Source organism: Strix aluco, chromosome 3 (assembly GCF_031877795.1).
Source record: "Strix aluco isolate bStrAlu1 chromosome 3, bStrAlu1.hap1, whole genome shotgun sequence".
Taxonomy (NCBI): Eukaryota; Metazoa; Chordata; class Aves; order Strigiformes; family Strigidae; genus Strix; species Strix aluco.
In genome coordinates this window covers 33,053,056-33,069,824 of record NC_133933.1, presented here as the reverse complement: position 1 = coordinate 33,069,824, position 16,769 = coordinate 33,053,056, and the positions used below count along the sequence as shown (strand labels likewise).

The following is a 16,769-nucleotide window of genomic DNA, read 5'->3' as shown; positions in this document are numbered from 1 at the left end:
ATAGGTGGACTCCCCTTTTGCAGCTGGTTGATAATTTTTAATGTATTTTGAGGCCAACAAGACTGATCAGAGTGCACAGAAAAGGCTTAATACTGTTTGGAGAGGGAAAAAAGGGAACTTAGTTTCAAATAAAGTTCTCTTGTTTTTCCAAGTGCAGTTAACTTCTGGAGTTGTGTGGAATTGAAGTAGACTCCTAAGTTACCTCGGTGGATTCAGTAACTTCTGACAGCATCATGTTGCTAATTAATTTTGTTGTCCTTTTCACCAAATTGAAATATTTTGAGGGTTTGAGTTTGAAGCAATCATACTTCATATGTGCTTTACTGTAGTTTTATTTCTGTAGTAAATTTTGTTGCTTCCAAAAAAAAAAATTATGCTGCATTATGTGATGATCCTTCAACGTAAACCATCAATCCCCAGAAAAATCTGTTGATGACCAAGATCATAGATACTTTGTGATCAGGATTTAGGACAGGGTATGGTACAGACATCTCTAGGGCTCTAAAAGACTGCAACACTGCGATAATGGAGATACGTATAAGATCTATGTGACGAGCAGCCATTCTGTGTGGCACCTTTTTGCAACTCTATGGTTTATCAGAAGTTATGAACAAAGTAATGGGAATATGTAAGAGAGGGTAGTGGTCACTTCCACTCATTTCTGTTCTGCCAAATTCAGACTGTGAAGTAACTTAAAACTGCAAGCTCTCCATGGATTACGGTTTAGTTTCTCTAAAGGTAGTAAACAGCAAATGTTTAATCTGTTAACTAAAGAAACTATTGATTTTAGTGGGTGCTGTTGCAATTGCACCCACTGGTAAAATACGAAAGTAACAGGATACTTACTGCCTGTGGAGTGGTGGGTGGAGATGAACACAGGCAAGACCAAATTGGTACTGATTGCAAAGGGGGAAGACACTGAAGAACCCGCTGAGATACTCTGACCACCTTGGTTTTGGTGTTTATTTGCAAAAAAAAGGGTATGAAGTATCCCAATAGTTCCTTATGTCATTGATGCAGAATAGTTTTCAGCTGCTTTGAGCAAATCTGGCATGTAGTGAAATGGGGGCATTGCCTGGTCATTGCTCTTGTTTCCAGTTCTGAGGCTTTAATGCCAGGGGATTTCTGTAGGCTTGTGCTCTGCAAACAGCTTGTACACAGCAGTCCACATCCAGCTGATCATAACTAGCCCTCTGCTGGGTGTTGCAGCTGCCACAGATCAGCTGGTGGTCCTCTCTGAGCCATTCCAGTAAAAAGGAGTAAGATTAACCTGCTGACCTAACTCTTGTGACTGAAGGGAGTGGAGAGTTTGCTTTCATTAGAAGCCTGGCTAGGAGGTCTGAAGTTGTCAAACTTCAGCAGGATGCAGTGTTGAAGAAGTGGTGGGCATGGTAGCATCTACTATTGGCATTGCTGTTTTCAGAAGGCAACCTCAATGCAGTTCAATATGCAAAGCGAGTGGAGGGTTAAGTTACAGCAGCTTTAAAAAGTGTTCTTAGAACTGTTTTCAGAGACAGTGAGACAGCTGTACTCCTCTGGGATCATAAAATCAAAGGCAAACGTGCAAATGTTGGAGAAGGTGGTCTTGAACAAGGAAATGAGTTGGGAGAACTTGCTTTTCAAAAAAACCTTTCTGCCATAAAAACCGTTGTTGTTGACATTCCTTTTTGTCAAAAGCATATCTTACCAATTGCGTGCTAGTGGAAGAGACAAGGGGAAAAATAATAATAAGGAACAGATCTTCCAGAACAGCTTCTAATGCCTATGAAACGAAGAGCCCCAGCAAATTTCATAATTTTTCTTTGGAACTTGTCTGTTACTGGCGAATTCACAGAGACAGCATTCCTCTGATGTGATGCTGCTGATTGTAAAAGTGCGTGAGCTTACTAGAGCTCAGGAAATGTTTGATAGCTTTGAGTTTGGCACTTTCTGTGATAGCGTGGGATGCTTGTTTGGGGGGAAAAAAATCCACAAGGCGATGAAGCTTTGTGGCTAATTAAAATCAGAAGGAATATTTGAGCTGTTTTGGGGAGATGTAATCAGCTGGCGAGCGAGATTAAACTTTGGCAACAAAAGAGAAATATATTGCAGGTAGAATTCCAAGTGTTCAAAGCAGAGATGCAAAATTCATTAATGCTGTTCTCTGATTATGCAGTTAGGCCTTTCCTTGCCCTTAAGTTTACCTTGGCTAGGGCACTTGCAGTTAAATGGCACTGCGAAAATTACTGGAAAACATTAACATTAACTTGTTATTGTAAGCTGACATCATGCTGAGCCTGATGGGAAGTAAAAATTTATAAATAGCTTGTCCATATGCGTAAGGCAAAAATCTGCTGAGTTTCAGCAGTAACATGATTCATGTATTTGCTGTAGTTTAAGTTTCATCATAAGTTATCTATGTTTCTATGAACTTCATAGTTTCAAAAGATACATGATACCAGTAGGAAACTTCAGCAAGATCAGTGTCCAAAACTGATGAACTCTGGGGAAATACTGTCTATATTTTCTGTGTTTTTGGTGGTACAGTCTACATCCTACATGTATTCTTCCCACTGTTTTCTCTGGAGAGCAAAGTGCTTTCAAAAAATTATACTTAAAGCATAATTTAGTAATTTTTTCTCCAGACATAAATTCTCACGCACATGGTGACTATCTGTGAACTGGAACTTAAAGGATCTGAGTTAAATCTGTCTCTCGGATGCATCCTCTGTAGATTTTAATTAAATCACTTAATCTCTCTGTTTCCTTGCCTGCAAGACTCTTCTATAATAATCCTTTTGGTATGGGGGTAAAGTAAAAGGATGATGTGTATTTCGGGAAGCCAGTCTGCTCTTCTCTCAGATGATCTTCTTTGTTGGAAAGTGGCTGTATCCACATCATCCTGTGCTGAATCCTACTGCCTTGTAGTACAGTGAAACTAAATCTGTAGGATGGCTTTTTGGCTGAGGATTTTCTGTTCCCTCTCATGGTACAGCTCAGTGGGATCCTCTCACATGAATTACTTTCTAGATGTTACTGTAATTTAAAAAAAAAAAAATAGTTTGCACTACACACACCTTCCTTTGTGCTGCTCTCCTGTATACTGCCTTTGGTAGAGCTGAACTACTAATTATTAATGTTTACGCTTGGAATTCAGTTTGACTTATCTACAAGTTAAGCCCACATATTAGCTATGTTGTCTAGACAAAGTTCTTTTTATTGCATGTTTCAGTTGCATGTTCCTTTTTTGTAGGGTAATTTTCACAGAGGAAAATTCCTGTGAGTTCTACCTGCATTCAGCTGTGCTACTCTGCAACGGAGGAGTATGGCATTTGAGTTCAGGGTCTAGGCACCAACATGGATGGTGTTTGATATATCTGTATAGTTGTAGCCCCTAATGTCCCCATTGTTACCAACAACTGTGTGAGAATTTTCTTTAAGGGAGGGACATTTTCCCTATTATTTGCACTCAAAGAGAGGTGCAGCAATCCCTGCCGTGGAAGAACGGTCAATCTTGTACTAAGTTCAGCACCCTAACATTATAAAAATGTTGGTTTAGAGTTCAAACAAAAGAGTGCAGTTGGCAATACTGAGTTCCTCACATGTAAAAGGAGCCATTAAAAGTGACAATATGCTTGTAAGTATGCAGCAATGGAAGGGGAAGTTTATCCTCAGGGGCATGTACAGTGACATTTTATGACAGGTTATGACTGACTTGATGTATGAATGAGGAAAAGCTTTAGGAAGATGTCGTATGACCCTGAAAAGCACCACCTTTTTCTTTCATGGGTACAGCTATCTGCACTTGGACATTTAATGTGGCAGATTATTCCTCAGACTTTAAAAATACAGGATGTTTTTCTTTTGTTTGAGAGAGACCTGCATATGTATTTTCTCTTGTATAAGTTTAAAATCATTAGCTGAGAGAAGAAAATTGTTTTCTGAAGCTGCAAGCTTTACTTCACTTTATGCTATAATGTGAATTTAGGAAATAAAAGCATCAAATCAGTATAGCTTACTTCTAATTATTTTCTCAGCTTGTGTTAATGCAGACATTCCTGAGCCACAAGATCACCTCTGCTGAAACCAGCAAAGCTGCAGGGTCAAGTAGCAGTGTACTTCCGAGCACTTCTTACAAACATGTTTATACGGACTCTGTTGCATGTGTCAGCTTCTTAGTGTCAGTGGGGTGGCTGTATCCTTTAATATTCTTCCTAATTGTAAATATCCCTCAATAAACAAGGCTGTGTACCTTGGTCTTTTATTTGCATTTTGTCTCCTTCATGTGGCTGTGAGGAGGACAACTGTTATGAGGATGTAGTCTGGGAAAGAATCTTTTCAAATTGTTTCACCATCACCCCCCCAAAAAAGGAAAAAGATAAAAGCTGTTTAAAGGAGGGGGAAAGCTTTGTATCTTTTGAGATAGCTGGATTAAGGCAGCAATGGGTGGTTTTTATGATGGCAGCATATAGAATTGGGAAAGGAAACTTCATTGTATCCTTCCTGCTGTTTGTTCTGATCAGAAATAGAGGCTGAGCGCAGTTTTAACTGTGTCCAAGATACAGTCCAGTGTGTTCGTTTCTCTAGACTTTCAGGTTTTGGTTACATGCTGCTGGGAAGATAACAGGTACGTTTGCAGAGAGTGGAAATGCCACCAGCTGCACGGTAGCCTCTTTCATCTCTGGTCAAGCTGGACGTTTAGGAGGATGTGTGCAAGACCCTTACTCATCAGTCAGCTTTGCCTTTCCTTAGCACCATCTACTTACTGGGGTTTTCTGTTGTCTCATCAGCCAGTCTCTCTGTAGGTCTTTTAGTTGGGCTTCTCTGCTCAGCACATGTACCTTTAGTTATAAAGAATGATATCTTTAAAAGTGTATTAAATCCTAATGGTAAAAAAGAGCTAATAATTATAAAGTCAGACCAGGTATCAGGTTTCTCTGTTACTAGGCAAACTGTGGACTTTTAAGAGAAAATTCAGGTAGGACTTCCAAGTCAATAACACTAATGAATATGATGTTAGCTGGCAGCAAGCTTGTCATTGTTTTGTTTTCTCCTAATATGGAATTTGACTTGCATATGCAAATTTTAAGCTGGAATTCAATTTCACCCTGACTAAAATAGAAGGAAAAACGTGAAGAAAAACCTAATAAAAACAGTATTGCAAGTGGTATTGCAAGAACTTTGATCTGTGAAATTTCACATTTGTTGCTTGTTTTAGACAAAAGCAGGAGTTATCTTCAATTTTAAGAACATGTTTTTAATAATGGATGTTTTGTGGTATATATGTATCACTGGGAAGAAAGCTACTTTGCTATTTTTCAGCATTTTGTACCTTTCATTAGTTACAGCACATTCATAATTTTCAGGTAATTAAACAGCTGTGTTATTCTTGGTCGGTTATATGGGGTTACCTAATATTTTTATTCATAACTTTAGATGCTTTCCTACCTTATTTTACAACTTTTTAATTCAATCAAAACATGCTTGCCTGCATTTTAATGAAAACAACTTGATTCTTTTATAAACCTGCCTTTATGAATTTTGATGGATATATTTGGAAGAAGGATTTAAAAGCCCTACTTTCTCATGAATAATAAACCAAAATTGTGTAATTAGATGATGAAATATGCTAACAAAACAAAGCTGAAAAATGTAACAATTGAATTGTGAACCAGCTGTTGCTTTAAAGGAAGAAAAAAAATGTATTCAGTTCTCAGAAAAATATTTGCAAAGGGAAATATTTCAACTTCAGACTGAGTTTATTAATTCATACAAAAACAAATTCAAGGAAGCAGTATTCATATATAGTAATCATATATGACAACCATATATTTGACAGAAACAGTAATCTGATCTGTTAGCTGTGAAATTACCATCATGAAATTAAAGACTTCAAAAAAAGGAGGTGGTAGGAACAAAGGAGGGTGATGCCTGTAATAATCTGGTAGATGCAGATGATCCAGGACTATGAGAACAATGTAATAAATGATGTCATTTCTAACACATTGGTTTGGGGACGGCAAGAGAATTGATAAATATTTGAAATTCCTCTTCAGTGTATTGTCATTTAAATGTGCAAATAAATTCAGAATATTTACTCTGCGCCCCCCCCCCCAAGATCATCTTCTCTCTACTTTTCTCATAATGGAATACTTCAGATGAAGGAAAGCCTTAATGTTTGTAATAGGGTTGATCTATCCACAGAGTTGCTAAACCTCAGTGTGGCAGAGGATGAATCATGCACCGTGAGAATGCAAGGCACAGGGGTGCCACCAGCGCTGTCTGGTGCAACATATTTGTGTGCTGTGGTTCTGTACTAGTTTTAAACTACTACCCTGCAACTTGTGTAGCTGCTTTTGTTTGCGAGAGTAGCACAAACTGCAGGGACTGTGTTCATACCATACTTGCTGTTGGTAAAAATAATACATTGATTTTCCACAAATGTAATTTTTTTACAGACCAGGACAATATCAGAAGGTAACCAGATAGTGATAAACTCTCCCATCTATTTTTGTATAGATAGCTTCTTAAAAAACTGGCAGGAGGTAGTTGAGGTTTTTAGAAGTCCCATTGTAATTATCACACTGGCACTTTTCATTTTAAGAAAAAAGGGGTATATAGGGCTTGTTTTTCCCTAGAGATAATTATTGTAACTTTGAACTTCTTATCATCCTAATAAAAATGCCTTCACCTGTCACAACAGCTTGCCAGTTTTTATCTACATGGTCATAGTGAGAAAATGAAAAAGTGGGCTTCACTTCAGAACATAGAGATAACTTGGCAGTTGTATTTATCATACAAGAAGAATAAAATTTCATCTGCCTTTAAATGAGAGAAGAAAAGAAAAATCATGTTTGAGGTTTTCTCACTAGCCTGTTAATACTCAGGCAAAAGCTTTTGATGGAACAATTCCAAAAAACCACATTTAGCTTAGTGCAGTAATCTCCTTACTGCTGCCATTTTGCAAACACTATTTTTTGGCTTTCCTTGTTGCTTAAACCTCCATAGCTTAGTGAGTGGCATATTTTTCCAAGTTTAGTATTTACACAGTGTTTTCTTTCAGCTGGTGAAACATCTGTATTCCTTGTATTTTTTTTAGGGAGTTAAATGATCTATGCTGAGAATGGACAGTTTGGGGTGATGTCAGTTTGCTTTTTTTTTCTCAAGAAGCACTGAAATGAACACTGGGAGCATTGTTTCAGTTTTGCACTTAAGAATGTGAATATTTGTACTGTGTACTTAATTTCATCCAAACATAGCTGAGGGCATGCATGCAGAAGTTTTTATTGCTTCAGGTCAGCTTAAGGGGAGAAAAGTTTAACTTTGCTACTTCACTGAGAAGTGTGCAATTATATAACCTTCAACATGTTTTTGGAAAAATCTGATTGTTTAAAAGAGGCGCTTTGTGGAGCAACATGTTGAAGGCTGTGTTTTCTTTGAAATAAGAACATGTGGGCATGCACATCAGGTATCCACCTAATCATTATTTCATGTCTGAAGTTAAAAGTTTATTGTAATTTCAGAAACCTTAGTCCCTCTTATAAAATTAATGCTAATGCTACAAAATGTTAATTTGTTAGACAGAAAGTGTGTCAGAATAGATCAACTTTGTGCTTATTAAAAGGTTGTGTTTTATTTGCAGTGTCTCTGTACGTATCGCATCAAAAAAAATTTAAAGGCACTTGCTAAATTTTGTGTTTTATACAAGTTTTCATCCACTGTTGCATTGCTTCATTATTCTAACAATGTATTTCACAGCTTGAATGCAGCAATTTGAGCTGATATGAGAGCTGCTAAAGATAATGATCAGCTTCATATCCTATCAGAGTTGATGTGGGGGAGAAAAATGTTTCTTCCTGCTTCTCATGATTCATATTTTTGACTCAGCTGATGTCTAATCATTTAAGTATTTATTTTTTTAAAAAAATAATGTGCCTTTTTTTTTTTTTACTTGATCATCCAAAATGAACACTTGGAAAATAGCAGATGTTATGTCTTAAGGTCTGCTTGGGTACAAAGAAAACATTCAACTTTCTCATGTCATGATGGGGAGACACAGAAATCTCTCTGTGTTGCATCTGAAAGCATGCTGTTTGATGGGGGATGGATGTGAACAGGACAGAAGGATATGTGTGCTGATTGACCAGCAGGGAACCAAGCCGGCTGTTTCCTTTTTTGCCTCTTCCCTTCCCTGCCCTCCTCCTCTTTTCCCCTTTTCTTGAGGCTTCTACAGCTGAAGAACAAGGATGAAGCATCAACAATGCCAAGGAAGGGAGGAAAGGTACTGGAAGTTGGGAATGACTAGAGAGCAGAACATGGCTCCCATTTATTGGCATGCTGGGTCCTTGGGTTTTACAAATCAGGATATAGTGTCACACCTGGGCTGGCTTGGTGCCTTTTTAGAATTGTTTTGTTTTGCTGTGTTATTCTGCGCTAGGAAGTCCTCCCATGCTGGTGGTTTTACCTGCAACAGGTTAGGACGTGCTGCCTCGGGTGGCTCAGAGTTAGTAGAACCTCATGAACCAAAGGGTCTCAGAATGGTCAATCACTGGACACTGTTCCCCATTATGTATCCGAGTGTTTGGACTTCCTGTGGCTTGCACTGTTTTAACAACTCTTGCCCAGGTTGACGGGCAGTCTGTACAGTCCTGCTGGTGTATTAGCCTGACTCCTGAACAGCCTGCTCAGGGAAAGAAAAGGTTTTTGAGCATCCAGCAACTCACCATCTTTAATGCAGGGTTCCACAGAACTACAGACAATACCTTGGCTGTTGTATCTTCAATCCTATTAAAAAGACTCCCAACATCTCAAAGATTTTTCAGGCTGCTTTCTTGGTGTTTAGTTCATGTCAAATTTAAAGATAATTGCTGTCATCCTGTAAGTCTTCATAAACCTTCCTCTATAGGTGGTGCAGATATTTTGTAAAACTACCTTTAAAAAAGAAAAAATCATTAATGTATTGGCTTAGTGTAATAAAACAATCCCATGTACAAAAGGAACACCATGACCTCATTGCATTTATGTGTAAGTGAGAAATTTAGCAGAGGATTTTAAATTGAATAGTATTTTGGACTTGAGGAGAGCCATGTGCTGGAAAACCTGTCTATTTTATTGTCTGTATCAAACAGTCTCATAAAACTTGGTACCTCCCCCTGCCAACATTGCCTGGCTTGTAGTCTACAGCAGTATTACTATAAGCCAAAGAATGATGTGTCACACACGATGGAAGTGAAGAACTATTGAGGTTAACTTTTACAGATTGCTTGTTTGGTTGCCTCCAGTTTTACCTTACATAAAATAAGGCTTTGAATAAAACATGCCAACATTAATTACAATTTCAAATTTAGTTTAGGCATTCTAAAATCTTATGCTGAAAAAAATAATTCCTTTGTGAGGGAAAGCTTTCTAGGTCTCTAAAATTTGTTGAGGGGACCTGAATAAGTGATGGAGGGCTTGCACTGAAATAATGAGAAAATGAGGATTTTGCATATGTCAAAAGTTAGAACTGTAGTAGTGAACATTGATTAATGTCAATGTTTTTCAAGAGTGAATCAAACTCTTTCGTGAGTTGTACCTTCTAATTCTACTGCTTAAATATGGTTCATATAGAGACTGAACTGCAGAGGAGTTTTGATTGCATTTTCATTACTGGATTTCCTACCTGAACTAAATTAGATCCACAAATTTGGCTGACAGTTCTCCCTCTCTCAAGACCTTTTGCTTGAACTATCAAACTGCTTAGGTTTCCTGTGTATTGAACTATCAAACTACTTAGGTTTCCTGTGTATTTAGGAGGGAGGTACTTTGAGAGTTGTTTTCAAAGCTGAAGAGATTAAATTAATTTAAGCTTCTAGGAAAAAATATGATAGTCCCTTCATAACTGTGAAACAAATTTTATATTATTGCTTAGAGGTAAATCCCTTCTCGTTCCTGGAAATGAAGAGAAGCACAGAAGTATAAAATCAGAAAGGTTAAGGCACCAAATGGTTTTCAATTAGCAGAGGATATAAAAGGCAATAAGAGGAGCTTCTGCATATCTATTATTTTCCTTTTTCTTCCCTTTTCTTTTATAGTGTCCATTATTTAACAGATTAAGGGCAAGCCGCAATAAAATACAGAGAAACTAGTAGTAGTGGCAACTTCGTGCAGTTTTTCACGAAGTAAATTAATTTGAGTAGATAACTTGCGTAACCTGTGTTAATAAGCAGGCAGTTGCACAGGCTAAAGAAGAGGATTCAAGGTAGAGATCTCTGGTGACACTCTAAAATGTTTGCAAGCCTGCACTTTTGCAAAGTGTTTTATAGAAAAAGGTCAAATTCAAAAAGATCTTGGAAAGACCATCTTAGAAATATGGTCTGCTGTCAACAAAATGATGTTCAGTACAGAGGACTTCAGAAGATTTAAAAACCAGAAAGACAAGATGGGAGCCATCTTTCCAGAATGTCTCTTGCCTACAGAGCACCTGCTAACACAGGAGGATGAGAGTTTATTTCATTGCTCCTGTCAACGGGGCCCCAGTGGGATCTCTGTGTTTAATAAGTACCTCACTAGGAAAAAATCTGGACTGACTGAATGGCGTCCAGAGAACAGTTGTTTACTGTGAGGGCAAGGGTGGGAGTGGAGAGGAACACCTTACTTCAAGAGCTTGGATTTTGAAGGTGAAACACTAGAAGAGGTTGCATACAAATATTTTGGAATCTGCTTTCTTGGCTGTTTTCAGGATTAGGACAGTCAGGCATTTGTTTCATCAGAGAATGTTTAGACCCTGCCTCAGTGTTTGTATGGATTAGATAGTCTCTTGACATCTCTTCTGTTCTGTTTCCGTGCTTATTTGAAACCAGTGCAGCTGTTTTTCCACTTGAATAATTTCAGAAAAAATAACCCAGATGAAATTGTGTCAAGTTAATGCTATGCGGCAGTGCTTGTGTTTCCAAAACAAGCAAACAAACAAAAAAAATATAACCCCAGGAGCAAGTGACAGCTGGAATGCGGGAGACCAAGATGTGAGATGTAAAAATCTGGATATAAAGGCTTTTCTTTTCCCAAAGTGAAGTGAAGGTCTCGGCTTGATCGTTAGTCATAAAATTGTCACTTTGCAAGTATGAAGTGCTAATACTCTCACACATTAAGAGTGTTTCCATATAAAATGCTTGTGTATGTATTTTCAGAAATGGTCTGATAACACCTCTAAAGCTTTCTAAATTCTGCATATTGCCAGTTTCAATGAATAATCGGGGACGTACTTTTTCAATTTGCATAGAAACCCTGTCATGTCTATCAATGTAATTTACCTGTGTAGGCAAACAGAATTTCAAATTGGAGGCTGTAAGGGAAATCAAAGAAAGAGGGAGAGTTAGCACCCTGTTTCTCCTGTTCCAGCTTCCAAACTGCACGTGCAATTTAACCTCCTTAACCCAAGCAAGATCTTTCCCATTATGCTTCAGTACTGCACCACATATCTCCATGTTTTTTCATTTAGAAATTAACTCACCTAGGTGTTTTCTTTTCACTTGCATGTGAATGGGAAAGGTAGAAACTTTAGTGGGATGATATGGACATCGTCACTTGTGTCAGAAGTGTGTGTCATGCTCCCTCTCCCAGTGCAGAGAGGGTGGGTACTGCAGGGGCTGGGCTTGAAGAGTCCCTCTCCACTATGCAGTTGGTATCAGCTTTCATATATTATCCAATATTTGCTTTTCATGCTTGTGATCTAGATGACCATACATCTTTTTTTAACGCTGTTTTTTCTTAACACTTTTCTATATTTTCAATACTACTTGGAAAACTTGCTTTTAAATAGCAAAGGAAGGTCTCTAAGAACAGAAATTATTTGCTTTGTTACATGTCTGACCAGAAAGCTATTTTGGTACGTTGAATTCTTTCCTTTATGGACATGTCTACTAGGCTTTTATGTGAAGCTCTGGGGGAGATAGCTCAGTCAGTGCACAGCCTCAGTGCAGGAGCTCAGTCTTCCCTGTCCTTGGAAGGGAAAGGTGCGAGCATCTCTCTTCTCTGTGAAACCCAATGGCCCACTGTGTTTGGAGCCCTGAATGAAGGATCTCAGGAGCAGGAATAAAGACACTTTTCTGTCAGCACTTCAGAGTGGTTATAGATGATAATTCTACTGCCCTTAAAAAGCTTTTTGATCAGTGTGTGGATTTTAAAGACCCTTCTCTGTCTCCTTGGTTGTACTTGTACAGTGCAACCGGCCCTGCTCCATCCAGTGGGCCAAGCTGCCAGCGTGCTCCACAAACAGTTGTGCTGGCACTGGTGAGCAGATGGCACCGCACAAAAGTTGAAAGTTGAAGGATGCTTAAGTTGGCAAGGGCCAGTAGGAGTGGTGTTCATCTGGCTGTCCTCTGCTACTTCACAGAGGTTAACATCTTCCAGCACTTTCTGTGTTCCATTGTTCAAGTACTGTGAAAAGTGAAATTTAAAGAACAGGCAATTTAGGGATTTAAGAATTCTATCTGTTGTTATGACAGATGAATATGTGTTCTTCCTTGAGTAATAATTGTTCATTTTGCAGGTGGCTTTTTTAATCTTACAGTTATTTGGAGGAAAAGCTGTGGCTAGAGACTCTAGTTTCAATTTTTTAATTTTTGTTGTTTTTTTATTTAGGTTTTTCACTTGCTGCAGTCATACTTAGAATCAAAACAGCTCGTTAGTTCGGACTTTCAGCAGGGACTGGGTGACATCATTACCTGTATAAGAACCAAACTGTGGTTGGCTAAAAGGTAAGATAAACAACAAGATATCTATGTTTATACACATAGGTTAGTAACATGGAAGGCTTGGCTGATTTTTTAATTATTTTTTATTTTGGCACAGTGGACAGATTTATTTCTCTAGAAACATGTAAACGTTAGATGCTTGCTGGCTTTTTAGTCGAGATTTTTTTTGTTTGGTTTGTTTTTTTTCAGAAAGCAAGGATGAAAAAAAATGTCTACTTCACCTGTGTGCATTACTGTTTTTCAGTCTTCGTTCATTCTCAGATAAATTTTATAGTCCAGTCACTAAAAAAAAAAAAAGTGTGGATGAAAATGCCTGCAGAATTAGCCTTTTTGAGGATGAATGTTGCTTCTGGGCTAAGAAAAATATGCCACATATACAAGGTTTTTATGTTACTGTTTTCTCTGACTTTGACCTTTACAAAAAAGTAGTAGAAAAATATAGCAATTGTTGAAACTATCAAAAGTATCTAGCTGCCTACAAACAATCCCAAATAGTTTTGGAAACATTTTCTTTAGGTTTCTGTAAAAGGTTCTTCAGATGACCTACATACTGCAATCAGGAAACTCTTCTTTTTTCTCTCTTTTTTTTTTTTTAATCTACTTGATCTTATCAATTGCTTTTGAAAATTCCCACTAAAATCTTTAAAGGAATCAGTTGTGGACAGAGAGCACAAGTCCTTGTGTAGATAAATAACTGGGTAAAATATTCCAGAGTACAGTGTGCACAGTGCAGTCTAGTGTGGCTCTCTGATAAAACCCATGTTACTTTGTGAAGCTGTGATCATCAAAAGTAAAATCATAAGTGATTTCGAGAAAGACAGTGACTAGGGGGTTGAGGAAGTCTTCTGCCAGTATTAAATGATGGGGTACGCAAGATACAGTTGATCTTTGAGAATTACAGCAGTCTCTCCTGAGAGAGTGAGAGTGATGATATATAGCAGGTAAAATTGGTGCAAATAATTGTGAAATGATGCAAATGAATAAAGCAGTCTGGACTTTACGTTGAGGGAAGAGTGGTTGACCAAGCAGATTTTTTTGTTTGAAAAAAATCACCCTGGTTCTTTCTTGGTAGAGCCAAGAGGGCAGGGGGAAACTGTCATAAAAAGAATGCAGAACAAAACAGAAAACACTCTGATGTTTGTGTATTAATGTGTTGTATATTTGAATATTGTGTAAATCCCAAAGAAGATACAGTAGAAATGAGGAGCAGTAAAAAGGCTGACAACAAGTATAGAATAGTTTCTAAATGGGGAATGACTAAATAGGCTGAGATTTCTTTTAGCCTGGAAAAGGGACAACTGAGGGATGACATGAGAAAAAAAATTAATGCTCTGAAGTCACATGGAAAGGGGTCAGGTAATTAGCATCCCTTTCAATACAAGGTGGCAGATTTAAACGAAACAAAATAATGAAGGTTTTCATGTCATTTTAGTTTGGCTATGGAACTCCTTGATAGAAGATATTGTCGATTTTAAACCTATCTGAATTTTTAACAAATGATTGAACAGTCATGGAAGAAAAGCCCAGTGAGGTTACAAAGTATGTAGATACCACAGTTGGCTCAAGAAATTCTCAGCCTTGAAGGTTTAGAGAGGTTTTTTGGCAAGTGTCACTGCTCTTATGCTTCCCTTTCTTGTGTATCTGCTCTCTGCCCCAGCTGGAGACATCATAGTGGATTTGGTGGACCTTTTGACTGGACTCAGCATAAGTGTTTTCCAGTCTTTAGAGGAGAATGGTAATTTACTTCATTAAATTAAATCCATTGATGCTGTTAGAAAGAAAAAAACCCAAACACCCAAGACCAAATTTGGTAGAAAGATACTAGCGCTAAATAATTCAAACCTCTTTCTCCTGCAGCAAATAGGTAAGGACCAGGCTCTTGTCTATTACAGATTTTAAATAAATTCTGTTTTCAAAGTATTTTTTCAGAACTGGCCTTTTTAATGCATCAGTCATGTTAGTGCTGACTTTTTGGGTTTTTTTGGTATTATCTCCAGAAAGGAAATGTTTTCAGGCTCTCCTGAAGAAATCCTGGTACATGGTATAAGTATTTGCCTGAAGAGATCTATTTTCTCTTTCACTTAACTGTAAAAAGCCTCAGGTGTCTATGCTAATATTAACCCTCTGTGAGTAGCATGTTTTCATTTTGTCAGTTTGTCATAGCTTCCTTTTCATATCCATGCATGCTCAATTCTCGATTGTGCAGTTAATGCTATACATAAAGTTTTTTTTAAAGTCTTTCTCCCCAGATAGTAAAATTTTATATTATGAGCATACAGGTTTGCAACACTCAGTTAAGGCATTGGTTTTTTCACAGCCTTCTGTAAATTTCTGATGTACTTTGTCATTCTCTCTGAGCCCATACAGCCATATGTCTTTAGGCACACTTTGAGCTAAGGTGTGGGTTTTTTGTTTTTCATTTTTAAAGTCTAAAATATGCAAGTAAAAGATCCATGAAGTGTTTGGTAACCAAATTATTTCCTTCCAAATATGTTTTAGACTTAAGACTACAATAAATGATAAAGTTGAAAAAATTGGCTCACTTCTTAACTTTCCGCTTGAGATAAATATGTTCAGTGTGGTGTGATTTAAAAACAAAACAAAAAAAACCCCAACAAGCAAACAAAGATTTTGAAATAGATATTATTTTCTGGTAGCTTTAGTTTCCCACATTCAGTGTGCAGCTTTACCATTTCTATTTGGCTGTGTGGAGCTGAACAACTGTTCTGTGATGAACAGTGGGGTTTGGGGGTTTTGTTGGTTTTTCTTTTTCTTGTTTTAAAGGAGTTTGGGGAGGTTGCTTGGCAACTGAGTTGTGAAACTATGTAAGTCCGTCTGTGCAGTTTTCTGCACGTTGGGAGAGCATATCAGGAAACCAGCACTTCATTCATGCTCTGTTGTTAGATTTCTTGGCATGCATCTGCTGCTGGTTACTGTCAGTGAGGGTGGTGGCTGGCTGGACCCTCAGTCCATGTACAGTCTTTCTTACCTTCTTTCTGTTCAGGCAAAGAGAGTGAGTACCACAGAGAAAAAGTAATGAATCTCCATCTGTTTCTTCTGACTTTTTCATAAGGAGTTAACTTAGCGTGTCACTGGTTCTGTAGTCCAGTGACTGAAAAGAGGGTATTAGAGGCACTCACTATTAATCTTAAATGGGTAAAAAAAGTTCAAATAATGGGAAAATGGTTTGTGAATTTGAGGAAGAGGGGAGTTATTTCCAGACGTCAGTCTTCATTCACATTTCTGTGCTAGTTCTGTAAAGTTCTTGCTGGTGTTCTTTCAACTACATACTTCCTTTGTACTATGGAAAAACTTCTCTGAGAAACTTGAATTACAAAATTTTGGATTGCATAAGTAGTTCTTAAAAATGAGGCTTAATTGTCATGTATATGTATCTGGAGGAAAGATTATTGTTCTTCAGCTGTTTGCTGAACTGGGTGGGGTTTTTTGTTAGATTGGGTTTTTTTACCTTTTCAGGGCCAGAATGTAATTTCCTTTCATCAGAACGTATTGGTGTAGAATAGCTCGAGAAACTATTGCACATTTTGTGCAATAAATTGAGCTCTTCTTGCTCCTCCACTCCCTCACCTGATTTTGCTTTAGAGAATAAAATAATGACTCACATCCCCTAAACTGAATTTCATAAAACATTCACTTTTTCAACGGTATTTTCTGTCTGTTGTGAAGGCAGGCTTCTCATGTTAATGGGACATGGTTGCTTTTTCTCTTTAGTAGCATGTATTAGAATATCAGAAGAAAAAAAATCTTTCTTCCACCTTCCTTGGGTTTCTTTACATCTTCGAAATACTAACGTTTTAGAGTATTCAAAAGTAGTATTTCCATTTTTGATGTTTTGGTGAATGAGATCTGCCTTTCATCCACTTCTCAAGGTGATGTTTGAAACTTTTTGCTTTACTTGCAGGTTTATACTTCATTTGATGGTTTTATTCTGGTTTAGGCTGTTTGTTAATCCAAAATGGTTTAGTAATATTATTGCTTCCCCCCATCCCCACAGCAGTGTTAGTTTATTGCATTTTTTGCAAGTCTGGGAGATGC

The 16,769-nt window shown here is 37.7% G+C and overlaps 1 protein-coding gene across 6 annotated transcripts in view; it reads left to right on the top strand.

Moving 5' to 3' along the window:
• THADA (THADA armadillo repeat containing) overlaps positions 1-16,769 on the top strand; it is a 167,408-nt gene that overhangs the window by 91,183 nt on the left and 59,456 nt on the right. For 5 of the 6 annotated variants that reach the window (XM_074818029.1, XM_074818027.1, XM_074818028.1 and 2 more), the window contains exon 30: positions 12,601-12,716. In XM_074818029.1, the coding sequence (XP_074674130.1) occupies positions 12,601-12,716 (116 nt within the window). Of the gene's footprint in view, positions 1-12,600; positions 12,717-16,769 lie in introns of those variants that run through there. The other variant, XR_012622436.1, reaches the window with a different exon arrangement.